The sequence below is a fragment of the Cydia strobilella genome, chromosome 14 (assembly GCF_947568885.1).
Source record: "Cydia strobilella chromosome 14, ilCydStro3.1, whole genome shotgun sequence".
Lineage (NCBI taxonomy): Eukaryota > Metazoa > Arthropoda > Insecta > Lepidoptera > Tortricidae > Cydia > Cydia strobilella.
The window spans coordinates 15,849,117-15,876,245 of record NC_086054.1 but is presented as its reverse complement, the minus strand read 5'-3'; the positions used below and the strand labels follow the sequence as shown (position 1 = coordinate 15,876,245).

General features: G+C 39.3%; 1 protein-coding gene and 1 non-coding gene across 2 annotated transcripts in view; one reads left to right on the top strand and one right to left on the bottom strand.

The window, feature by feature from the left end:
• The window catches only part of LOC134747251 (DNA topoisomerase 3-beta-1), a 29,137-nt gene extending 2,659 nt beyond the window's left edge, over positions 1–26,478 (bottom strand). Inside the window, exons 1-12 of the mRNA XM_063681860.1 lie at positions 26,328–26,478; positions 25,960–26,249; positions 25,186–25,405; positions 15,894–16,140; positions 15,037–15,154; positions 14,437–14,519; positions 13,107–13,243; positions 11,929–12,116; positions 10,648–10,764; positions 6,915–7,070; positions 5,261–5,515; positions 3,323–3,510 (exon numbers count right to left, since the gene is read on the bottom strand). Of these exons, the coding sequence (XP_063537930.1) occupies positions 3,323–3,510; positions 5,261–5,515; positions 6,915–7,070; positions 10,648–10,764; positions 11,929–12,116; positions 13,107–13,243; positions 14,437–14,519; positions 15,037–15,154; positions 15,894–16,140; positions 25,186–25,405; positions 25,960–26,249; positions 26,328–26,418 (2,090 nt within the window). The 5' untranslated portion in view covers positions 26,419–26,478. The remainder of the gene's footprint in view (positions 1–3,322; positions 3,511–5,260; positions 5,516–6,914; positions 7,071–10,647; positions 10,765–11,928; positions 12,117–13,106; positions 13,244–14,436; positions 14,520–15,036; positions 15,155–15,893; positions 16,141–25,185; positions 25,406–25,959; positions 26,250–26,327) is intronic.
• LOC134747504 (U12 minor spliceosomal RNA) lies at positions 1,602–1,749 on the top strand. The gene has a single exon (XR_010128339.1). It is a non-coding gene; the product is annotated as a U12 minor spliceosomal RNA (small nuclear RNA).
• Positions 26,479–27,129: the final 651 nt, after the last annotated feature.

Sequence of the window (27,129 nt, the reverse complement as noted above, 5' to 3'; positions counted from 1 at the left end):
TAAAAAATAATTGACAATTTTAAAGGTGCTTAGAAACTAAAAAAAATCATAAAAAAACCGTTATAGCTTGTATGTAGCCAAGTAGAAGGGGCCTATAACTACTATATAATTATAGCGAGCTGCCAAATTGCATGCACATAAATTAATTGATAAAGTGGTCATGCAATTTTGCGGCTTGGTGTAGATTAAATAACGTTATTGGGCCTCTCAAATATGAAAACACAAGATAATATTAAATAATAAATAAACATATATAAACTGTTGTCTCGCCGCTATCAAGCAGTGTGTTCCAGACAACCTTTGCAGAGCAAAGAAAAGGAGAAAACAAAAACATAAACTTTATAAATATGTAAAATACACTTTTCTCAAAAATGCAATGAAATATCGTCCTTATGTGCGTCAAAACAGGCTCCAAAGTGTCACGTTTCGGGCGGAGCAACTCGAGAGAACTGTAAAGGAATTTCATACAAAATTGAAGGCCTAGGCCCGTTAGTATTTTTTTTTTAAATTTTAATGTAAACATGGAGTCTGTGTTCATGCGAATAGGCTAAATAGCTGAATTTTTTTTCAGTCGTAGCGAAAAAAAAAAAAAAAAAATTTCGTTCCCCTCTAGGTGACCCTTAATTTATATTGAAAAAAAAAAAAAAAAAAAAAAAAAAAAAAAAAAAAAAAAAAAAAAAAAACTTTATAGGGCTGTATCTCCTAAACCATGCGTCATAGCGCAAAAATAATAAAATTTTCGTTCCCCTTTATGAAACCCCAAAGTAATGTACAAAAAACACAATGAAAAAAAAATGTATAGGGCTGTATCCCCTAAACCATGCGTCGTAGCGCAAAAATAATAAAATTTTCGTTCCCCTCTAGGTGACCCTTTATTAATATTAAAAAAAAAAACCAAAAAAATATATCCAAAACCGTGCGTCGTAGCGCAAAAATAATCAAATTTTTGTTCCGCCTCGATATTCCACGCACTGAATAACCTATCACATTACGACATGAAACAATCATCATCATCATCATGTTTGTATTATAATTTCATTGCATGTTTGAGAAAAGCACTATACATACCTCGGCGTGAAAAGGGGTTGCCGGCCTCATAGCTAGCCGGCCTTATTCTATTCGGCCGGCAACCCCTTACTTTACGGCCTCTGTAGTAATGTACTATTTTTAATTAATCCAACTCTTATTTCATTATTATTCGCGTTCGCATAGAACTGTCAATTTATTCCCGTTATTTAACAAAGACATTACCCTTCTTTACGTCGCGCTGCGGGTAAAAAACACAACTAGCGTAAATGACTTGTCCTACAATTTGTTAAAGACAATAACGACGGATCAGTGTTAGGGCCGATACAGACGGACTGCGATCCGACTGCAATTTGTATGGGAACTGCACCGACTGCACGTCAACTGCAGTTCCCATTCCCATACCTCTGTACCGGCCCTTATGGCGCGAGTGAACCGTTATAACTTATAACACACGTTTAGCAAAGAATAAAGTTTCCCCAATTTCCCGCTAGATGTCTCTGCGCGTCAGTTAGATGGCGCTATCGTTGTGCTATCGTAGTTTCATGACCCGTAGTTCGCGCGAACAGCTCCTCGTGCCTCAATCTAATGAGTAAGGAAATTATTGGGCCTTGATGACATCTCGGCTATGCCCACCGGGCGGAACACTTTTTGAAGGGCAAAGGTCGTCCCCTTGAGCTGCGCGCCTACTTTGCGCGTGGTTCGGGTGAAGCGATCTACCTGGTATCATTTTAAAGTTAATAATGGGCAAAAAGCGATATCAAAGATCAAAGATAGATATAACTCCGTAATAGATGGATACAGTCTAAGGAAAAAACGTGCCTCGAAAATCAAGAAAATTTGATTCTCGTTCAGAGGGCGCTACTAGCTTTGGCCTAATGTCGTATAGATGGCGTTGACGGTTTCGTTTGTTATTTAACAATTTTAACGCATATCAGTGAAAGAACATGGGTCAAAATCATAAAAATAATTAATGTAAATAAAAAATATCATTTATCCATATTTAAATACATTTTATCGTATTTTTATAAATCTTCATTTTTAGTTTTAAAGTGTGTCGACAGATGGCAGTGAATTTACTGGGGTTACAAAATTTCCTTTGACAGTACCGCTCTAGTATAAGTTACTCTATGGCGATATCTATATCGATATATTTTTTTGTAATATAAATCGATGACAATAGCTATTTATGCAACAAGTGCGGAAATCATCTTTACGCACGTGTATCATACAATGTTTTACTATGCATTGTGCGAGTAAATAAAAAAAACATATAATGGCAAATAAGATTAATTATTAAAAAATTGAAAACAAAAAGCACTAGTGCGGAAAAGTGCTCTTTTCCGCACTAGTGCGAGAGAGTAGCACCATATGTACTGTATAAAAAAAAATTAAAACAAAAAGCACTAGTGCGGAAGTAGTACTTTCCGCATGATATAGCTCCGAAGCAAACGCACTCTTCGAGCACATGCATTGTAAATTAAATATTACACGCACACACTTTTTTTCTATTTTCCATGTTCCATTTTCTTCAATCCCTTTTAATTTTATAGTTTTGGTTCTAAATTGGGTATTCGCTCCGTGCATGACTGTGGCGTCGCTCTAGGGTGTGTAAGTGTAGGTAATATTGCTTATTTGAAAGTTGGCAGCTGTCAAATAATATGAAGATGCAGTGGCGGATTTGCAGTGTCTGCCGCCCTAGGCCTCAGGCCTACTTACTACATACTAGCCGCCCCTTTCTCAGCAGTCTCAGTGTCCACCATATAGGTAGAATGCAGTGCCGCCCCTAATATCTCTAGCTCTAGGCCCGGGCCTACTTCGCTTTAGGGTAGATGTCGTCTCACGAAAGTTATTTTCACAACGTCGTGCGTTGGCGTCGCTTGTATATCCCCCACAACCAACTTCGCACATAGCCAATATCAAAGAGGATAGAATATGATAGAGCGGTACGGTCATAGTAAATTTTATAGTTTGTAAATTCACTGCCATCTATCGACATACTTTAAAACTAAAAATGAAGAGTTGTAAAAATACGTTAAAATGTATTTAAATATGGATAAACGATCTTTTTATTTGCATTAATTATTTTTATATGATTTTGACCCATGTTCTTTCACTGATATGCGTTAAAATTATAAATAACAAACGAAACTGTCAACGCCCTCTATACGAGAGTAGGCCAAAAGTAGTGGTGACATCTGATCGAGAATCAAATTTTCGTGATTTTCGAGGCACGTTGTTTCCTTAGACTGTATCCATCTATTACGGAGTTATATCTATCTTTGCCAATACGAACCTGAAGGGAGGGTGGTTGTAGCAGTAGGGGCAGAGCGGGAAGCTCTTGCCCTTGGTGCCGGTAGACCAGGACAGTAACTCGAAGTCGTCCAGCGGACACTTGAGCTCGCGGTAGATGCGGACGGTTCCGTTCTGGGGGAGGCCGTACGTGTCGTCGCAGTGCGAGCAGTGGAGACGGGTGGGTTTTGCCTGGAATGTGAGATTTTATTGTTTTATCTACACACATATCATAAACCATGGAGACTGTATAAAGGAGCCAAATCTCTATGTATGAAAAGTGTCCATCAAGAAACAGTAATTAGGCGGCGCCACCATACACCGAAATACTACCAAAAACAACCTACGTAATTTGGTCGGGTTATTTGTTGCCTTATTCTGTTCATGTTATACTCATGTCCCAGAGCCTAACTAGCGCCACCGGAGAGATTAGGAACTATTATTTAAAGCTTAACGCGGTCACTTTTACAACAATTCTGCCATAAGAAATTGCGATCCTTTCTATACCATCCATATCATAAACCCTCTATGATGCCTTCAAAATCCGTAAATAATGGCCAACATTAAGATAAACTGTTTTCTTACAGCAATTTTTTTATCTGTGAAAATGTTATTATTGCTAAATGTATTCAAATTTCGAACCTCTCTGAAAAACAAAGAAATTTGATTTGACCTCTATTCTAATATCAGTCGAGATGACGTTTTATTCGAAATGAAATGTCAATTGCATACAAATTTGACAAATCTCGTTTGTTAGTTGGTATCGAACGATATGGCAATCGACCCCCACTCTAGTTTGTCTCTGAATTTAAAAAAAAAACTACGGATGCGTGACATGCGTGAAAAAAGTTTTCTTTGCCGCCATTTGGCGTGCAGTTTATCTTTTAATTAGTTTATAAGTAAAAAATAATTTGTTTTGTTGTTTTTAAAGTAACTCTAGCAAGTTTCGTGTAATGTGCGATAAAAATATTTCGGAGACGCCACCTCATATCCGCGAATTCCGCCAGAGAGCAACTATACCCCAATGTTGGCTGTAATATGAGGTTAGTGAATATATCATAGAAAGTTTATAATATGTAATGTAATATAAGATGTAATTTCTTTACTAAACCTAAATTGTGATTTATCTTGTATAGATTAAGTTTTTATTTTTATATAATACTTTAAGCTATATGTATCACCTAGTATTAGCACAATGTCAAAACTTCAGCGTGGGAAGATGTTAATTAAAAATTGGAATTGTCTCAACTGACTCCACAAGACAGGCCTAGCCTAGTGTGGAGATCATGGGTTAATAAAACAATGTATAATTTTTTGGTAAATAAACTATTTTTATTTTTATTTATTTTTTTATTTTTATGTGTGTAGATAAAGCAGTGTATGTAACTGTACATAATTAGGCATTAAAACACTCGTGTGATTATATTATGAAACTCACCACGTTCGTTTCATAAACCCACACTCGAGTTTTAATGCCTTTCATTATGTAGCAGCCACATAAACTACTATTATGGCTTCTCTACACTATTGGCGATGATAGATGATGACTGGCGGGCACGATAGTATCACTAAATAGTATAAAACAAAGTCGCTTTCCGCTGTCTGTCCGTCTGTCCCTATGTTTGCTTACATCTTTAAAACTACGCAACAGATTTTGATGCAGTTTTTTTTAAATAGATAGAGTGATTCAAGAGGAAGGTTTGTATGTATAATTTGAAAAAGTTTTGTGTAAATGAGTTGAACTACCCGTACGAAGCCGGGGCGGGTCGCTAGTATAATATGAAACTCACTTACCTTTTTTATTTCATATACTACCATTACTTTTCATATTGGCTAAATGGTTTTCCCTCAAAGGATCAGACTAATAAGTACTGGAACTTTCTTTCATTGGGTGAAATATAAAAGTGAACTCTAAAAGCATACAAATAAGTCTCAAACTTACCTGTATATATCTCATATAGCGTCGACACTTTCCACATCTACTCAAGGCTTTTCCACTCGCTTTTAACGATGAAAAATTAACTTCAAACAGTTGATCCATGCCCTCAATGGAGCGGACGAAATACTGGAACTTTCTTCTGAATATCTCGGTGGTGTGGGATAAGACTGCTTGGAAATCGGCTCGCCCGATTGCGATGAGGTTTAGTTGCTCTTCGACGGCTGAACGCATGGTTGGTAAGACGAGTTCTGGGTCGATCTGCAACGAACGTTAGACATATACAGGATGGCTAAAAAATAAGTGCATTCCCGTTGCCAGGGAAGTTTTAGCAACTTTCACTATGGGACCAACCACGAAATCGTGAAAAAAAAAAGTACCCTCCTATAGAAAATGGACCAGCCAAAATGTATGAAACAGCCAAATTTTTTTCGCGATTTCGGGGTTGGTTCCATAGTAAAAGTTGCTTAGTATAATCCCAAAACCTCCCTCTTATTTTTTAGCCACCGTGTATAAGAACAGTCAATAGGGTATTTGATTGTCAACTTGTCAATCTAAATCAGATTATAAAAACTATGAAAACGGATTATAACGCGTATGATGAATTTATTACGTTACGTCCTCAGTCACCCGTTGAACACGAACGCTGTAAAGGGTTCGAAACGTCGGGATGTATGATAAATTGATGAGTGAATGAGTTTTATTTCATGAGTAACTATCGGGATAACCGAAATCTAATCAGCTTCTTTTTTCGAACTGTAAATACGATTAACCACTATGGATTTCATATGAAACACAAGCATGTGACATCAGGGTTGTAATTTTTTTATATGCTAATCTATTTCATTTTTATCCAGGTTCAAAAGCTTCATATAGACCAGCCTAGGTTAGGGTACTAGGAAAGCCACAAATGTAACTTATAGACCAGGGGACGGCAAACTTTTGAGAGAAAGAGCCAACAGCAGTAGAAAATGTAGAAATCACCGGTTTTAGGAAGCTCAAAGAGCCGCAAATGTTAATTTCAGGGATCTAAGGACTCAAGTGTTAAATTTTTGAGTAACTTGAAGAGCCGCAATTGTACTTTCAAAGAGCCGCATGCTGCTCGCGAGCCGCGGTTTGCCGACCCCTGTTAGTTAGGCTTAGAACGCACTGTGGTTAATTTCTTGCGGTTTCAGTCTAATTTCTCGTCTTTTAAGTGCGTGCGCTTGTGAAGCATGCCGTACGTTACACTCTTTGCGGTTCTGAAACCGCAAAAAATAATTACAGTGTGTTCTCAGCCTTATAGTCTTTGTTTTAGTCTTAAGTTTAGTTCGTTCTGGTGTTGGTTTTTTCTGTAACTTTCGTTATAAATATATTTAAAAAAGGCGGTAATTAATATTTTGTTTGTCTTAATTTTCTGTTTAATAATGTTTGTATTTTTATGTCAATGTAAATTTTATTTGTGTGTCGTTGGCGTACGTGTCGCCATTATTTTTAGATTAAGCCAGGTCCCCACAGAAAACCAGCGCCACGGTTTGCCGCGGCACTATGCTGAGTGGGGATCCTTTTTGGCGTCCAAATGTTTTTTTGTCTGCATGCTTTTCTTTCTTTTTTATGTACTATGTTGTGGCGTCAAATAAATGTATTTTCTTTCTTTCTTTCTTCTTTATAGAGGATTTACCTTCTGATAGCCGTGCACGAGCACGATGCCCAGGTTAGTGGGCACGAGCCGGCGCCCGCTGCCGACCGTCACGTAGTTCCTCTGGCAGATGTTGTTGATGTGCACGGGGATGGACGCGTCCGTGCCGATGCCGTGCTTCTCCATCAGAGTGATCACCTGACACAAAATACTAGATTGGTTACAGTTTGGCAAAAAAGAGTAGAAATTAAAAAGTGGCAACACTGTAGTGTCGTTCCGTTTTTTTTAGATTGATTTGAAAGGGACGACACTACAGTATTGCCACTTTTTAATTTCTACTCTTTTTTGCTAGACTATACAAAGGGAGCAAAATGACATATTTACGGCGAGGGCGTACAACTGAATACTAAACGAAGCGAAGGATTCTATAATAGAAACCCGAGAGTAACGAGGGATTCTAAAGTAGAATCCTGACCGTAGTGAGGGATTCTAAAGTAGAATCCTGAGCGTAGTGAGGGATTCAAGTGTGTTACGCCCAAGACGGAAATAATTTTGCTACCATGTGACACATACTGCTTTTCACATCACCTATGAGGTAATTATGATGTTACAAATATTATTTAGGCTAAAAAAATAATGTGCAAAAATGTGAAAATTGTGTCTTAGAACAGAAAAGTGTTACTTTGATCCCTCCTAGCAGGGAAGAAAAACCCCTTTTTTTGAAATGGTGATGTAAAAATAATATTGAACTCTTTATAGGGCACACTTAGATATAGCAAAAATGACCACCCTTTAACATAATCTTTTTGTATTTTTTTCTAATGCAAAATTTTTAGTAGATGCCACGAATATTCCGCAACTTTTCGGTATTCGGCCTATTTGGCCACTATGCCGAATATTGCCTACTATTCGTCCGAAAACCAAATATTTGTTGCACCTACCTAAAAAAGAAAAATTACACAATCAAAAAAAAAAAAAAACTAGGTATACCTATGTATTATTTAAAATGTATTCTTCTAAAGTTGTTAAAATTCGAAGACCCTTTTCTGAGCATTTATTAATTACAAAATATTTTATTTTTATCATGGGTCTGATTTGGTTGACTCTAACTATGTTCACTCATTAATTCTGTTCAACAAAATTTGATGGCAAACAGTATTCGTAATAATTGTGATTCAAAATGCTCGAATATTCGGCACTCCGGGCATCGGGCATTCGGGGCATCTCTAATTTTTAGGACTGAAGTTCTAAAAACGAGACGATGGGGCTTTTGTATCGTGTTTTTTTAAATCTTGGCCGTTTAACTGTTTTATGGCAGTCGAAAGTAACTAAACAGAAACTTTGAGGTAAGTAACTCATTTTTCATTAGAATCTACAGGTTGAGCTAGTATAGTTTGAACGACCTCTTGTACTTCGTGTCGTAGTCAGAAGGAAAGGTAGAAGTAGGATGCGACTCGGAATCTCGAAGGTAGAACTTACTTCAGATTCAGTAAGGTGGGGCAAGTCAGAGAAAATAACGTAGTCAAAGATAGATATAACTCCGTAATAGATGGATGCAGTCTAAGGAAAAAACGTGCCTCGAAAATCACAAAAATGTTATTCTCGATCAGATGGTCTACTCTCGTAAAGAGGGCGTTGACGGTTTCGTTTGTTATTTAACAATTTTAACGCATATCAGTGAAAGAACATGGTTCAAAATCATAAAAATAATTAATGCAAATAATTTTTTTTTATCCATATTTAAATACATTTTATCGTATTTTTATAAATCTTCATTTTTAGTTTTAAAGTGTGTCGATAGATGGCAGTGAATTTACTGTGGTTACAAAATTTACCATGACAGTACCGCTCTATCATATTCTGTCCTCTTTAGTAGGCCGTAATTCAGATCGGGTATGATAGAACGTACTCGTACCTCGGACTCGGTGAGGTAGTCAGGCGGCGAGGTCTGGCACTCGACGAGGCGGTGCTCGTGCGCGCGCAGCATGTCGTCTACTGACAGCAGAGGCACGAACTTGTATGATAGAACGTACTCGTACCTCGGACTCGGTGAGGTAGTCAGGCGGCGAGGTCTGGCACTCGACGAGGCGGTGCTCGTGCGCGCGCAGCATGTCGTCTACTGACAGCAGAGGCACGAACTTGTATGATAGAACGTACTCGTACCTCGGACTCGGTGAGGTAGTCAGGCGGCGAGGTCTGGCACTCGACGAGGCGGTGCTCGTGCGCGCGCAGCATGTCGTCTACTGACAGCAGAGGCACGAACTTGTATGATAGAACGTACTCGTACCTCGGACTCGGTGAGGTAGTCAGGCGGCGAGGTCTGGCACTCGACGAGGCGGTGCTCGTGCGCGCGCAGCATGTCGTCTACTGACAGCAGAGGCACGAACTTGTATGATAGAACGTACTCGTACCTCGGACTCGGTGAGGTAGTCAGGCGGCGAGGTCTGGCACTCGACGAGGCGGTGCTCGTGCGCGCGCAGCATGTCGTCTACTGACAGCAGAGGCACGAACTTGTATGATAGAACGTACTCGTACCTCGGACTCGGTGAGGTAGTCAGGCGGCGAGGTCTGGCACTCGACGAGGCGGTGCTCGTGCGCGCGCAGCATGTCGTCTACTGACAGCAGAGGCACGAACTTGTATGATAGAACGTACTCGTACCTCGGACTCGGTGAGGTAGTCAGGCGGCGAGGTCTGGCACTCGACGAGGCGGTGCTCGTGCGCGCGCAGCATGTCGTCTACTGACAGCAGAGGCACGAACTTGTATGATAGAACGTACTCGTACCTCGGACTCGGTGAGGTAGTCAGGCGGCGAGGTCTGGCACTCGACGAGGCGGTGCTCGTGCGCGCGCAGCATGTCGTCTACTGACAGCAGAGGCACGAACTTGTATGATAGAACGTACTCGTACCTCGGACTCGGTGAGGTAGTCAGGCGGCGAGGTCTGGCACTCGACGAGGCGGTGCTCGTGCGCGCGCAGCATGTCGTCTACTGACAGCAGAGGCACGAACTTGTATGATAGAACGTACTCGTACCTCGGACTCGGTGAGGTAGTCAGGCGGCGAGGTCTGGCACTCGACGAGGCGGTGCTCGTGCGCGCGCAGCATGTCGTCTACTGACAGCAGAGGCACGAACTTGTATGATAGAACGTACTCGTACCTCGGACTCGGTGAGGTAGTCAGGCGGCGAGGTCTGGCACTCGACGAGGCGGTGCTCGTGCGCGCGCAGCATGTCGTCTACTGACAGCAGAGGCACGAACTTGTATGATAGAACGTACTCGTACCTCGGACTCGGTGAGGTAGTCAGGCGGCGAGGTCTGGCACTCGACGAGGCGGTGCTCGTGCGCGCGCAGCATGTCGTCTACTGACAGCAGAGGCACGAACTTGTATGATAGAACGTACTCGTACCTCGGACTCGGTGAGGTAGTCAGGCGGCGAGGTCTGGCACTCGACGAGGCGGTGCTCGTGCGCGCGCAGCATGTCGTCTACTGACAGCAGAGGCACGAACTTGTATGATAGAACGTACTCGTACCTCGGACTCGGTGAGGTAGTCAGGCGGCGAGGTCTGGCACTCGACGAGGCGGTGCTCGTGCGCGCGCAGCATGTCGTCTACTGACAGCAGAGGCACGAACTTGTATGATAGAACGTACTCGTACCTCGGACTCGGTGAGGTAGTCAGGCGGCGAGGTCTGGCACTCGACGAGGCGGTGCTCGTGCGCGCGCAGCATGTCGTCTACTGACAGCAGAGGCACGAACTTGTATGATAGAACGTACTCGTACCTCGGACTCGGTGAGGTAGTCAGGCGGCGAGGTCTGGCACTCGACGAGGCGGTGCTCGTGCGCGCGCAGCATGTCGTCCACTGACAGCAGAGGCACGAACTCGTCTTTGCCGAAAGCCTGTAAACGTAATGATTAGCACCTTAAGATAATGACTTAAGGCAGGGGTCGGCAACAGGCGGCCCGCGGGCCGCATGTGGCCCGCGAACCTCTCACTTGCGGCCCGCAAGCCTCCCTGGCTATTTTGTATGTAATTTTGACAAACGACAATACCTGATAAAGTCATAGATATTAGCAAAGTGCGGCCCGCGTCAATTTCGTTAACTGCTATGTGGCCCTTGGCTGCTAAAAGGTTGCCGACCCCTGACTTAAGGTTTATAATCCTTAGAGCGATTAATACCTATAGCAAAAAAAACCGGCCAAGTGCGAGTCGGACTCGCGCACGAAGGGTTCCGTACCATTAAGGAAAAAACAGCAAAAAAAATCACGTTTGTTGTATGGGAGCCCCGTTTAAATATTAATTTTATTCTGTTTTTAGTATTTGTTGTTATAGTTATAGCGGCAACAGAAATACATCATCTGTAAAAATTTCAACTGTCTAGCTATCGCGGTTCATGAGATACAGCCTGGTGACAGACAGACAGACGGACAGCAAAGTCTTAGTAATATAGGGTCCCGTTTTTACCCTTTAGGATGAAGGTTTCTCTTTTTCATTTCCCCAAGGATTTCCATAATGACCGCTCGCACACTGTTCTCATCCAATGGTTCTTTGTGATCTTAATCAGGTCGTGTCCATTTTTTATAGGGGCTTTTTACGTCCATTGGTTCGCAGTGCAGATCCTTTCTGTGCCATTAGGTTTTAGTAAATAATAAATATATATTTATGCCCTTGACTAGTACCTGCCAATGCATGATCTCGGTGTAGCCAGCGTCCACCAAAGTGTTGCCAGTGTAGCTGAACGTCTCCGTGACTATCTTGGAGGTGATGGTGGTGCTTAGGTACTTGCAGTCGCGCGATAAAGTTGCGATAAAATGTCGCGTCACATAGTAGATGCACCACATTCCGTTTTGAGAAAAATCTTGACTCCTGTCTTTTGAGGTAAAGTCAAGGTATTATAAACATCGATGTGCCAAAAATATATATACACGACCTTATTGACAATATTGACCAATCAAGACCATAAATTAAGGTAGTGTGTACATCGATATTTAATACCTTGACTGTACAGAACTTTTTGTTTTTTTTTCAAAATGGCGGAGTCATGGGGGATTATAGGTTAGTACCTGCCAATGCATGATCTCGGTGTAGCCAGCGTCCACCAAAGTGTTGCCAGTGTAGCTGAACGTCTCCGTGCCTATCTTGAAGGTGATGGTGGTGCTCAGGTACTTGCAGTCGCGCGATAAAGTTGCGATAAAATGCCGCGTGATATAGTCGTAGATGCGCCACATGTCGCCTTCCAGCTCTGACTCGGCTGTAGAAAAAGAGATAAAATCACTACTTTTTAAATAATGATTTTGTTATGTCTGTAACCATACTCTTGAGTGGTTACTGAATAGCCGGCCCGGGTCCACACAGAGCGAGCATACGAGCGAGGAAATTGCCTCGCGTATGATCGCTCCGTGTGGACCCAGCTAATGACTATGAGGCCAACCCCGGAAAAGCGATTTTATTAGATTTTTCATACATTTCCGTAAAGAGAGTTTGGGCATTAGTTTTCAATCTTGCTTAATGTGGAACGTAGATTTCACACATATCGTTGTTTTTTGCGATTTATTGGGTTCCTTGCAATGTTTTTGTTTTAATAAAACAATAAGTAGACATATGGCAATATCATATCTAATAAGCTATTTCTATTACTGACAAACAACTGGTTGTATTATCAAATTAAACCATGTCAAACATAAATCCCGAAAAACTCATTACACACCACTCCAAGGGCGAGTTTGAACTCACAATTCAGGCTTACCACTCAGAGGGCCTACAGACAACATCGACTCATCGAAAATCGTTTTCAGCCTCTCTATCTTGCACATTCGAGCGTCTCTAACGATTTTTAGATGTAGGCGGTAGGCCATCAGATTTTAGCAGTAAGAACAGTGATACTGCTCTCTTTATTGTATGATTTAGCTTTGATTTTAAAACTCTTGGGCCCGTACTTCGGCGCCCCACTTGTTGGAGCTCTGCTGCTGCCGGAGACATAGAATAAGTAATAGTATTGTCATACAGAACGGCCACGCACCGCCCCGCCCCGACTCGAGTTACCTCGCCCCGCGACAGCAGATTGACGACCGTTTGCCGTCCGATCAGTACTATTTTTAAGCAACTTACTCACACTATGAGGCATGACGCATGTACAGACGTGCCGTTTACACATGCGCAAAGTGATTTTTGATGTACCTATAGCGTGTCCGCCCTGTGCCGGAGGGTGCCCCTATAGGAGTAGAGATACTGGTCTACTTACAGGCGGGCCGCATAGGAGTGATGGGCGGGTGGTCGCCGGCGTCGTGGCCCTTCTTGGGCTTGTTGATCCCGGCGGACACCAGGGCCCGTACTTCGGCGCCCCACTTGTTAGAGTTCTGCTGCTGACGGAGGGTGCCCCTGTTTGACAAATTATTACGACAATAAATTAGCGTGTCTTCTTCTTCCTACCCTTATCCCACGTTATGTGGGGTCGGCACAACATGTTTTTCTCTTCCATTCTCCTCTATCTTTCGTCACCTCAGCACTCACTCCTTTCTTTCTCATATCCTCTTTTACACAATCCATCCATCGCTTTTTGGGTCTACCATACGCTCTCCGTCCATCAACATTCATCCCTAACATTCTTTTGCCTATATGGCATTCATCCCTCCTCATCACATGCCCATAACACGCTAACCTACTACTTCTTATCTTCTCCGTTACTGGTGCTATATTATAAATTAGCATGTATGGAAAATAAATTAAGTTTTTTTTTTCTGAGGATGCTAATTTAAGACTATAACGAATCTTAAAATATTAAATATTAAATCATTTTACGGTTTAGACTCACTTGTTTTAGTCACTCGCGCGACATGTCTTAAAATGTTATTAACTCATCAATAATTGTTTAAGATTAGAATGTTTTTGTTCCCTGTTTTTTTTTAAGATTAGAATTTATGTTACCTCAAAAGTAGTGGTAATAAATCATAAAATTTTATTATAATTACAGTACATTATTACACAACACAACAATAAAACGTTACACAAATTACTCTTACTCTAAACTATACTACAGCAACCATAGAAACTAATAATAATTAATAATGTCACATCTCAGCCGTACAAATCGTCCCGCGACCCCCCCGATGCAAAGGTGCCCATCCCGCTCGCCGCGTTGCCACGTTGAACCGCGATGGATAACCTTTGCATCAGGAAGGACCCAGAGCGAGGATCCAAACCTATCTCCCGCATGCGTCTCCCCACTTCCCCGAAAAAGGCCTTGGCCTTAGCACAATGGTAATTAACTTTTTATTCAGAAATGCTAGGGTTCCTAATGTTCCTATGATATCTAATATTGCGGTACCATAATATGTAAACGACACTATAATTCAGTGCATAGTTACTCAAATTTTATTTTGAAGGAAAAAGTTGCCACTACTTTTGAGGTTATAAAACTTCTAATCTGAAAAAAAAAACGTGCTATAATAAAACCCTCTCGAAACGCCCACAATAGAGATTAAAAAAAGCTAAAGAAAATATTACAATAAAATCTAAGGAACTTAGCAAGTCTAATCTCTAGACTTAAGAGGGTAGTAATGCGCGCGACTTACATCAAATCAAAGTTTTCAGGATAACTCGTGGTTTCAGTACGCGGGTACGAGATGTAACCTTGAGTGTACAAACGCTCAGCTAGCTGGGAAAAAAGAGAACTTTAAGTATCTTAAACTAAACAGCCAGAGCGCATATCGTCGCTACCCAACCTCATATCTGCAACAATCATTTGATGGAAATGTCGCTTTTCTTTCATTCGGAATACGGGTGTTTTTGTCATCAAATTAGTGTTGCAGATACGAGGTTGAGTAAGTATAGCGGCGATATCAAGACCTAATGGGGTTGGCAACTGTCAAAGGTTTGCAGAGCTGGCGCCATCATAGCTTGCCCCGTTTTCTATGAGATTTGGCTTAAAGGGCTGGCATCCAGGGCATTAAAAAAAACAAAAATTTGACACAATTCTAGGGTTTGACAGGGCAAGCTATGCTGGCGCCATCTGCTAATTATTTCGACCGGCCAACCCCATTGCTCATGCATGAAGTTTATATTTGAACGGATAATTTTTTATTCGGATGTCTGTTACCGTTATATCATGTTACAATTGCTTAAAATAATAAATACAAAAGTCGATAAAGGATTATAAAATGAACAATGGTCACCTGCATGGCTGCATGTGGAGACATTCCTAACCCAGCACTGGCCACTCGCATTAACTCCACGGTATTTAGAGCTGTTGGTCGTGCCTTCACTTTCTCCTTAGCTTGGACTTGTATAACTCTGAAACCAGCAACGATATTACATAGCAGCCTATTCATAAGCTGAATTAGAGCTCCTTCCCCCCCATTTTGCCCTTTTCTACCATTCGGGTGTAGGCCTTCATTTTGCGCCATTCGTCATGGTTCTGTACTTGGAGCCACTGATTCCCTGCAGTCCTCTTGATGTCGTCGTCCCAACGCATCTGGGGTCTACTTTGAGGACGCTCTTCTCCCCGTGGGAAGACGAGTTTAGGCAGGTGGCTGGAACCTTGTGGAGAAGACAGGCTCTGGACAGGGACTCGTGGAGGAATATGGGAGAAGCCTATGCCAAGAGCAACAAGACAAGATGTCGGAGAAAGGTTAGCAGTAAGCAGTAAGTATTACTGCAATGTTATACCACAAGAGAGCAGCACTATCACATCACATAAACTATTGAGTTATACAAACTATGCCTTAAACAGTTTTTTGAGAAGTTTCACTATGACATTGATGCATCAAGGCGGTTTGTTTACGGAGGCCTACTCGCTAAACGCGAAAATCGTAATTTCTTTATCTGGCCTCTTTATCAGTCGAATTTGCAAGAGTGATAGAGAGGTAGATAACGAAATTTCGAATTTCGTGTTTCACGGTAGGCCCTCAGTATGTGGTAGAGACCCTCTACACAGAGTTTAGCGTAATATTCCCTATAGTTTAATTTGTGCCCTAGTTGTATTTGTATCGTATGATAAAGGTTAAGAATCTGAACTTCTAAATAAACTTACTGAGCTTCCTTAATCTCCTTGATCCCCGACAAGAACATATTAGCGATGTCCTTATCGAAGCTCCTCACTCTCTTCCATTCTAGCGGCAGTTCTCTCCCTTCAGATGTCGAGGCAGTTACTCGCAGCACCCAGTATGTTTCTGGCTTAAATGTCTGGATTTCATCGTGGCGCTGGACGCAGAAACCGAGGGTTGGGGTCTGGCATGGCCCGTAGGATATTAGGGAGGCGTCTAAGTCACCGTATCTACCTGTAATATAGAAATAGTATTAGTTCATTCTGTATTTGTATTTATACTAATAATAAAATGTGCAGTTTTCTAATGGGTTGCGTAGAGTGTGCATGGAATCTAAAGTCTTCATATAAAATAAATAAATAAAGCCATTATTACTGACTTATTTTTTCAAATAAAAAAAAACATCTTTATATATATATTTCACTTATTCTAATTTGTGTTTCTGACATCCGGGACGTTTTCATTGTCAGTTTCTTTGGCAAAGGCCTCCCCTAGAATTTGCCATAACTCCCTGTTCATGGCTTTCCTTCTCCATAATGGTCCAGCTATTCCTCTAATTTCGTCCTCCCATCTTTTCCTTTGTCTTCCTTTTCTCCTTTTCCCATCATCGTAGCCGGAAAGACAAATGGTCCAAAGATATCACTGTCTGGTACCCCCGTGATGGGAAAAGGAGGAAAAGTCTTCATATACTCATGGACAAATTTTGAGGAATGCAAATAAAAAGGTTTACAGCATAGAAAGTAATTTCATAATTAGTGATTATTATTATTTTTGTGTTCCTCTAAATTTGTCCATGAGTGTAGATATATGGTACCTCCTTACTACCATCAGGCAGGCTTAGCCTGATACGAGTAAATCGAAAATTTGCCACTGAAATTTGAACCTTGAACCTATAGTGCAGGGAATAGAGTTGATTTTGATTTGTTTCAAAATTGAACGAATCAAAATAAATACAACTGTTCCAATTGAATATGATTTAAATTTCATGGAACTGGAAGGACATAGATATGCTGGAGAAGGTCCAACGAAGTTTCACGAAACTGCCAAGGCAACTTAAGAACAAGCCATATGAGGAGACTTAAGGAACTGAAGCTCACTACTCTTAAACACTGCAGAGAAAGTGGAGACTTAATAGAAACCTACAAAATATTGTCTGGGCACTATGACCTCAAGGATTTTCAAGAGATGTTCAAGCGCAACAACAACACCCGTCTGAGAGGTCATCACTTAAAGTTAGAAAGGCATAGGTCCCACAGTAACCCATACAAACACTTTTTGAGCAACCGAGTAGTGAGAGCTTGGAACAAGCTCCCCGAAGATGTGGTTACTGCACAAAATGTCAGTCAATTTAAAAATAAATTAGACAAGCAGACCTCTACATCTACCTGTCAATGATAACTGGATATAGGCTGGACCATACCGGTTTCGCCGGGGGCGCAGATGTGGCAATGAGGGTTAAAAAGGCGACATGTGTAACATTATTCTCTAATAAAGGTAACCTACTACCAACATTTAGTTGTAGGTAGACGACCCTAAAAAGTTGACACTGTTGACAGTTGATTATTCGATATAGAGGGTGGATGGAAAAAGGACGGGCATCCGACTTAAAAAGAGTTCAGTCGTGTCAGGGGTTCGAATCCTAACGGTCGATTGTAAAATAATACTTTATTGATCATAATATAACAGTGAATTATTAAACATCGTTTTATTCGTGTTATTTCGTTATACATTCCAATAAAAAGTGTGGCAGCGTATCAACTTCAGAAGACGGGATAAAAACACAGGCCCACGAAAAGGTAAATTACCGTTAATTCGGTTTAATTTTTTTTCACTTCCCTTTTAACGATTGTTCATAATAAAGGGTATTTATTTGATTTACGACAATGAATATTAAAATGTTAGTCCATAAAGATGATTCGACCATAACCGAAACCATTGTAGGTCCTAAAATGAAATGAATTACATAACTTATAACCACTATTCAATTATTACTTCACTGGGAAGTTAGATTTGTTAGTTACAATTATAAATAATTATTATAAATATATATAAAATAGAACGTGTGTGTGTATAAGGATGAATCGGGTCAAAATAAAGTCTACACGTTAACTGTGACTTTACTGTATTGGGGTCCAATTTAAATTCATTTCTGATTATCGATTTAGTTTGAAATTTGTCTTGTTGCACTCGTTTTGGAATACAAATTCGTCATATCATTATTTTGTATTGCTACAAATGGATTTGTAAGTAACAAATTAATGTCAATTGAATGCAAAACCTATAAGTAAGTAAGTGAACAAATAGGGTATTCTCCTACTATATAGTCAAATCGGTTTCCTTTTTAAAACTGTCAAAACTATTTGCTAATATGGAATTTATATGAAACATCACACAATTACCTACTTTTTATATTTCTATCCGATTTAGTAAATAGAACTTGTGTTTAAAAATAACTGCTATCTATGTTTTTCTAATAATAATCTGGTGCATGATGAGAAATAATTTATTTTTAAATACAGTCAAATACCCTATTATGCGATCGGAGTTTATCAGTAGGTAAGCATACAATATGTCACTTCCTACTTGATTGTTGTAAACGTAGGCTTGCAACCGACGTAGGTATATACATACCTAATCACAAAAATGACACACTTTGCTATTGGCGTACATAGGAAAAGACGCTTATGGGTGAAATCTGATAAAAACGCGGTAGTGTTAGGTTATTTCCTACGCGATAGTTTTATTAATAAAATTTTAGACATTACGGTGTTGCCAGCTTTTGCTCTTACTGTATTACCTAAATAAGAAAGCATTGACCTACAAATGTAATGTGTTAAATGGTTGAATTATATACTGTGTCCAAATCAAACTAAAAAGAGTCACTACATGGAATTTTAGTTACGTTCTTTTAGGTCACTCCTTCAACTCTAGTTATATGGCAATTAAACTAAACAAAAAAAAATGCATTTCACTACTAATTATTGATAAATTGCATAGTACACAAGTTCGTTTAAATATGCTACAATTGACTCTTAGTTGACGAGACATAATGATAGCAACAAAATATATGACCCACACAACAAAAAAAAAGAGGTGCTGTATTTGTTTTGGAAAAAAATCTATCATATTATTATTATGTTAATTTATGTTGAATGATCCCATGTTAACGACGAAGTGAAAATTTTATTTTTTTTGATCTTAGTAACAATAAAGATCATTACAAACAAAGTTATACGGGTGTCATTAATCGATCTCAAAATATTCCTATTTGATGAACAAAAATATATATTTGGTCAGCCAAAATGTATACTTTGTCAGAAACTTAAGGTTAGCAAGTAATTCTAAACCAGTTCGCAAATAATGTCATACTGAGCTGCTCTAAATTGATTTGGTTGTCTAATTAATTATTTGATCGGCAGTAAGCGATCCACCATTAGTCAAATTTTGCTAAGCAATCAGTGGGTAAGCGGATTATTTCATTTTGGATTACAATTTAACTGATTCGCAAAAGTTGATAGCAGATTATTTTAAATAATAATATTGGTCATCATTTAATTACCTCCCAATTGATATTATTAAATTAAATTAAATTTATATGTATTATATTATATTTGTTATGAACATTGAGTCATTATATTATTTATTTTCCTAATCTAGTTCGTTGAACGACAAAGTGGCTTCTTAAAGGGAACGACTAGAATAGTTATTCTAGTTTTATTAGGTCGAGTAGGATTATGATATCATATACAAGTGTGGTTGTTACAAGTTTCAGACAAAGACGAATTATGGAGGGTGATGATGACAATGGCCAGCTAGGGCAACCAACTCCAAGCAGTCCTGTGCTACAAAGGCCAAGGGCTGCTACTGCCGGACGCCATGCGCCAAACGAGACTGCCGGTAATCGAGAAGATAACAGGTCAGAGAGAATCCGATCTACCTCTAGGCAGAGTCGCCACCGTAGCCGCACCGGTAGCGTTCGAACGGCTAGGAGTCGCAGCCGTCAACGAAACCCTAGTGTTGGGTCAATTGTTCGAGGGCACAGTCGGACTCGTAGTCGTAGTTCTCTGCGCAGCGAGAGGCTACGGGAGGAGGTGGAGCTCAAGAGACAGCGCTTACGTGTTCTAGAAAGTCAACTGAGGATCGAGCGTGAACGGCCGGAACTTCAGGAACGCGCACGTCATAGAGATTCGGAGCTACGCAATTGTAGACGGAGCCCTGAAGAAGGTGAGGGAACCAGGTTCACAGACCTTGCTATTTGGAGACGGACTCTGGACAGGAACAGCATGGAGACCGGGAGGTCCATGGAGCTCCGAAATCGGAGACGGAGCCCAACAAGGGACAATGAGAGTACCGGGAGGTACGTGGAGCTTCGTAATCGGAGACTGAGCCCTGGAAGGGACAATGAAAGTACCGGGAGGTACATGGAGCTTCGTAATCGGAGACTGAGCCCTGGAAGGGACAACGAGGACAGGTATGACTCAACATCTCGGTTTTTTGAAGAGTTTTTAAATGTTATGAAGAAACAGACTAATGAGCAAAATAACAGCTTTCCTGTATTAAACAATGTCATTCCGGACTTTGACCCATTGAGTAGAGAACAACCAATTACGGTTTGGCTAAGCAAAGTGGATGAATGCGCTGAAATGTATAAATGGAACGATAGACAAACTATCCACTATGCTTTGCCAAAACTAACTGGTCATGCTAAGTTATGGTACCAAGGGTTACCATCCCTGAAACGGACTTGGCCCGAATGGAAAGTAGTTCTAACGGAATCATTTCCTGCAACCGAGAATTATGCAGACTTATTAACAGAGATGCTAGCTAAGAGAGCTCGTTTCGGCGAATCCTTAGAATTGTACTATTTCTCGAAAATAAATCTATTGAATCGCTGCAAAATTTTCGGTAGGGAAGCTATAGATTGCATTATACATGGTGTGGACGATAGGGGGGTTAGGGTAGGCGCTCAAGCGGCACATTTTGAGAAGATAGAACACGTTTTGCAATTCTTTAAAACCCTTAAAGTTCAGAACAAAGAAATTACCACGGATCTGAAGATGGATAGAAAAGTTCCTAACAATAATAACACGTTTAGTAGACTAAATTACAGAACTAGCGGTAGCGACGCGACCCCTCCTAAACCACGGCAAAGTTCAGATAATGTCGTATGTTTCAATTGCAACGAGAAGGGGCACCCGTGTTCTAAATGCCCAAAACCCATTGTTAAGTGCTCGTACTGTCATTTGTTAGGTCATGCTATTAATGATTGTCCCAAAAAGGCCACTAAACCTGACGTGAAGGATAAATTAATGTTATGAAAGTTCTCCATGTAAACAAAAATAATAAGATCTGCGTGATTCATTAAATGACGATACCAGCAGTAAACATAAGATGGTAATTGAAATCAATGGCAATCCAATAGCATGTCACATAGAATTGGATTGTGAGACTAGACTACCCTTTTACGTAAGTCAGACGCGGAAACTTTAGGACTACAGTGGGCAACAGTAAACGATACTGTTTTGAAGGGACTAGGTTTAATACCATACATTCCTTTAGGGCATACTGCAAACAATAATAAAGTTAGGAATGATAGTCAAAGTCCGACAGTGATCCGCGAAACGGTCCTAACTAGTGATGGGTCGCAGGTAAGATACTTGTTACCAGTACTTATCCATTTGGGAATATTACCAGTAAGTTACTAATATTACCGGTAATATTAACAAAAGCTAGTAACATACGAAATCTACGTTTTTGAGACTTGATTATTCTTTTATTATTTATACATATATTAATTGGTAGTAGAATGGCACCATTTTACAACTATTAAAGATAATGCATGGAAAGCCTCAGGGAGTATTAAGCGAGGTTATAGAGGAAATAGATAGAGATGTAATATAACCAAACTAAGAAGAAATTAGGGAACAAGCAAGAGAGTCAATAGAGAAAAACCAAGAAAAGAATAAAGAAAGATTTGATAGGAGTAGGAAGAAGGGTACATAGTACAAGGAAGGAAATCTTGTTAGGGTAGTCAGAGCTATAGTTGGAGGAACAGGTCAGTCTAAGAAACTTGAGTCTAAGTGTCAAGGGCCCCATAGAATATAAAAAAATGTTGCCTCATGACCGCTTTGTAATTGAAGACACAACCCTCTTCGAAGAAAGGTAGACGTTACGGAGGTATAATAGTCTCGCTTGATAATATATCCCCGTGGATGGGTTATGATAATGATCCCACTAGTAAAAATCTTCTACTGATAACAGTTCCTCGGAAGAGTAGATTTAGAACAGACGTTAGACAGAATAATTAAATGGACTAAGGTTGATCACCTTTAGGATAAGATGTTGAATCAATACCTGAAATCGTTTGGAGCATGATTAAAGTTATCATGACTGAACATGGCTCATAATGAGTCATGTCTGAATGTTAAAGACGGATCTTTAACATCTTAGCTGTAAGACTGATTTGTATGCTGAATCTTAAACGTTGTTTCCTTTTGGTAATGAACTTAGAGCTAGTTTAGTTATATAGTAAACAAAAAGGAAGCATCGTGAGATGTATTTGATTAAAATATATCTGTTGTTGTTAAGATGAATGATGTATAATCGAGTAATTTTTGTTTTCACTGAGTTACCTCTTGAACGAAGGGACTCGTTTGAAATCGGATGGCCGACTGTAACATTATTCTCTAATAAAGGTAACCTACTACCAACATTTAGTTGTAGGTAGACGACCCTAAAAAGTTGACACTGTTGACAGTTGATTATTCGATATAGAGGGTGGATGGAAAAAGGACGGGCATCCGACTTAAAAAGAGTTCAGTCGTGTCAGGGGTTCGAATCCTAACGGTCGATTGTAAAATAATACTTTATTGATCATAATATAACAGTGAATTATTAAACATCGTTTTATTCGTGTTATTTCGTTATACATTCCAATAAAAAGTGTGGCAGCGTATCACATGCGACAATATTTCTAAAATAATTAAAGGTCTAAATGATAGAAAAAGCCCTGGGTATGACAAAATTCGAGTCATGGACATTAAAAAAAATTGTATTAAAATAACACCAATACTTACTCACTTGATTAACACCTGCCTTGCCACATCGGTATATCCCGACGAACTCAAAACGGGTATAATACGCCCTATTTATAAAAAAGGAGCGCATAGTGATTGTAATAACTATAGACCAATTACTATATTGTCGTGTATCGATAAGATAATTGAGAGATACCTCGGTAACGAAATCAGTAACTTTTTGACTCAAAACAATATAATTAACAGTAAACAATACGGTTTTCAAAAAAATCGAAGTACCTCTCAGCTACTTCGCGACTTCAACAATGAAATCAACGAGCACATGCATGAAAAAAGGCATGTGCTCGTTGTTTTCATTGATTTCAGCAAAGCTTTTGAAATGCTAGATTATGAAACGTTATATTACAAATTAGAGCAGAGCGGTATACAGGGTCCTCTAGTTAACTTGCTGAAAAGCTATCATAAAAATAGACATACACGAGTAAAAATAAACAATACATACAGTGACGAAATAAAAACCGAAAAAGGCACGGCGCAGGGATCCATAATTGGCCCAACGGAATACCTGCTATATGTTAATGATATGTGCAACATAATAACTGAGGGCTCTGTCTATCAGTTCGCGGACGACACATGCATTATCACAGCCGACCGTGACATAGCTGCCGCAGAACGCATAATGCAATCCAACTTTAACACCCTCTGCAAATGGGCGCACGATGTCGGTTTAGTAATTAACGCCCAAAAGACCAAGATAATGCATATTCGTTCAGCTCACAATAAAACTACTCATAAAATTACTGTATTTGCACACCAACATAGCTGCCTGCACCAGCATAATATCACAACGTGTAACTGTGAAAAAATTGAAGTGGTCACAGAGCACATGTACCTTGGGTTAATAATCGACCACAGATTCAACTGGGGACCACACATTAATTATGTGTGCGATAAGTTGAGAGCCATCCTAAGTAAAATGTCAACATTAAGATATAAGTTACCGTACAAAACCCTACGTATGTTGTACTTAGCCCTTGCTGACTCTGTGATCGGTTACGCTCTGAGTACTTATGGTAAAACCTATAAAACATATATAGAAAAAATATATAACTTACAAATAAGATTATTGAAGACACTTGTACCTAAGCATATCAAAAAGAAGTACGAAACAGACTATTCCCAACTTTTCAAATACTGTAATTTACTCCCAGTTCAAAATATGTGTAAACTAGCCATACTAACAGAAGAATATCACCATGTTACTAAACTAAAAGAACACAAAAGATGTACAAAACTAAGATGTCTACAGAACCAAAACAAATATTGTATACCCAAATATAACAACATATATGGCACTAGGCTGTACACATATATATTACCTAAAATATTGAATGATCTGCCAGAAGTTGTTTTTGCTAAATATTTAAATGGTAAACATATAAAAAATGTCGTTAAAATGCACTTATTAAACTTATTAAAAACTAACGACACAAGCTATGTATACTAAGAATCATATTTATGATAAGATATAGGATATAATATTGTTTTTCTTTATGTTATTCTCGAACTCCCCATCGGCACACAAACCTCCATAAGGTTTTGCCTACAATGGGTCTTGTAATGATCTAAAAAACTGTAATTTGCTTCCTTATTCAATAAATTAAAAAAAAAAAAAAAAACAGTTGTCACAACTGCCTGCCTGCTTACTGAATAATAATAATAATAACTAAAGAAGTCCTATAGGTAGGACCTTGGGCCTTAGGAGGTTAATTTTCACAAAGTTTGTAGGAGAAAAGGTAAAGCATTAGAATAAATTTCACAGAATAATATTATTAACCTCCTGAGGTCTGGTTTTCTCTTTAACCATTTCAAATTCTTTTCTAGTAATTTGTTTCTGAACTGTAATTCTTATTGTAGAAAATGCGTTTTTGGTTTAAGTATGATGGCACGTATGTTGTGTGCTACGGACTTAAGGGTTAAAGAAAAAAAAAATAGTCATATCATAATGGTCTGTTTTTCTTTTTCAATCAATCAGACCTGACTTCAAAACATGAAACATTGTTTATTATGTCCTATTTTTGGGACACTGGGTGATTTTTTGTTCTAAAAATAGATAGAGATAGATAGACATATGTATTGCAGTCACACAAAAACCATGTTGCACAGTCAAGGAATTTCTTTTCTGTGCCACTTTGTGCCTTATGACAGCCACAATACATAAGACAAAAAAATGTTTTCTTACCTTGAAAGTATTTAGTCTGAAACCGAGTGAAAGCACATCCGATACGTAAATCAAGCTCCTGTCGAGCGTCAACACTGCGGGACTCATTCTCATTAGGCCGCACCAGACTCAACATGGCCGCTTTAATGTCTTTATCCGTAATAGCGGAGAACCGGGCCCTATAGGTCACATTTGGAGAACAGATGTCTCCTTTCATGTAAGGCTGTACACAACTCATGACCTGAAATAAAAAAAAATGTGTCTGATAATACTAGATTCTAGTTAGAAATTTTAAGCAAAAGTATTAAAGCAGCAAACACATGTAAATTAGGTTTTGACCAAAAATTTTATTTTTAGTACAAGCTTTCATCGCTGACTGAGGTTGCCTTGTTTTACCACAGAGTTCCTATGGCCACCTCCTGTCTCCATTATCAGATGAGCTTGATGGTACCATAATATTGCACTGTCACCCGACTCACATATGTTTGCAAATTTTTAGCTTCCTCGAAAACAGGGAAGTGGGTCAAATTTAAATTGCAAGATTTGATTACAGATACACAGACAGGACAAAAATACGGGACCGATGAAGCTAAAAAAAAGCTTGCAAAAAGACTAGTCATTTTCTTTCACAATTTTTTTACACCTTACCATAAGCAGTTATGCTGCAAACTATAATTTTTTTTTGAGTAAATTAAGATGAATTGTGAGAAGGTTTAACAGCACCAAATATTTTGTTATCACGTGTATTACAAGTACGGGATATAATGGCAAAAACCGTAAAAATGATAAACAAACCTCAAAACAAATATTCTCGCCCTCTTTATCGCAATCCAGCCACAGCACAAGGTAGTCACAGCCCCTAGACTCCTGGGCTAAAAACGCCGGAATCCGCAAACGCGGCATCGCTTCTTTTTTCTCCGTGCTACAGCTGAACAGTTCCACTGGGTCCACCTTGTCCCAGTTGTTGTATTTCCCCGTGAAGTCCAAACTCATCACATGACCACATACAGAGGTCATTTTATAATGCACCGGCTCATTTTTAAACGTGCCATTCCATTCGTGAACAGCACATGCAGAATTTGATCCTAGAAAATAAGATTTTATTAGTAAATTGCTGGACTAGTCGTGCGTGAGCGTACAAATAGAGACACATAGTCACATACCTTTATTAGTGGTACATTTTCCATTACTCAATATATTGGCTAAGTTCTGAGCCAACGATGGCTTTTCAGCCACCATTAATACAGATTTCATTATGTATTAATTGATAAACCTAGCTCCCACATTGATAATCATCAAAATAATATGCCGATCAAATTAGATCCGCCATCATTTGATTTTGACAATTTTGACATCCGTGTTAATGGGAGACATTCACTATCCTGCTGATTATTTTTTTGCCAAAAACGCCATATTACTGCTTTAAATGTTATTTATTAAAATAAACGTTTTATCTATTTACTTTGCTAGTTTAGAATAAATCATGGACTGTAAGATCGTTTATGTGGGATACAGTCTGGCAAAAAAGAGTAAAAATTAAAAACTGGCAACACTGTAGTGTCGTCCCGTTTTTCTTAGATTGATTTGAAAGGGACAACACTACAGTGTTGCCACTTTTTAATTTCTTCTTTTTTTGCCAGACTGTATATTCAGCAACCTTGAGTAGAGCTTTCTGCAAGATAGTGAATGGTTGTAGCAAAAATTCCAGTTTATTTGAGGTAGCAACACGAAAACAATATTGACATTTTGCTTTCCACGTTCTAAAACTTGTTACTACTTTACTTGATCAAAGATTTCTAAATAAATAGAAGTATTTAATAATAAAATATATTTTTAAAAACATGAAAATAATAAAATTTAAATCAATTACTACCTTCAGTCTTTATAATATCAGACCTCTTTCAAAAATATGCTAAAAAACTCAATAGTTGCGTGTTAAAAAAAATCCTGACTTACAATTTGAAC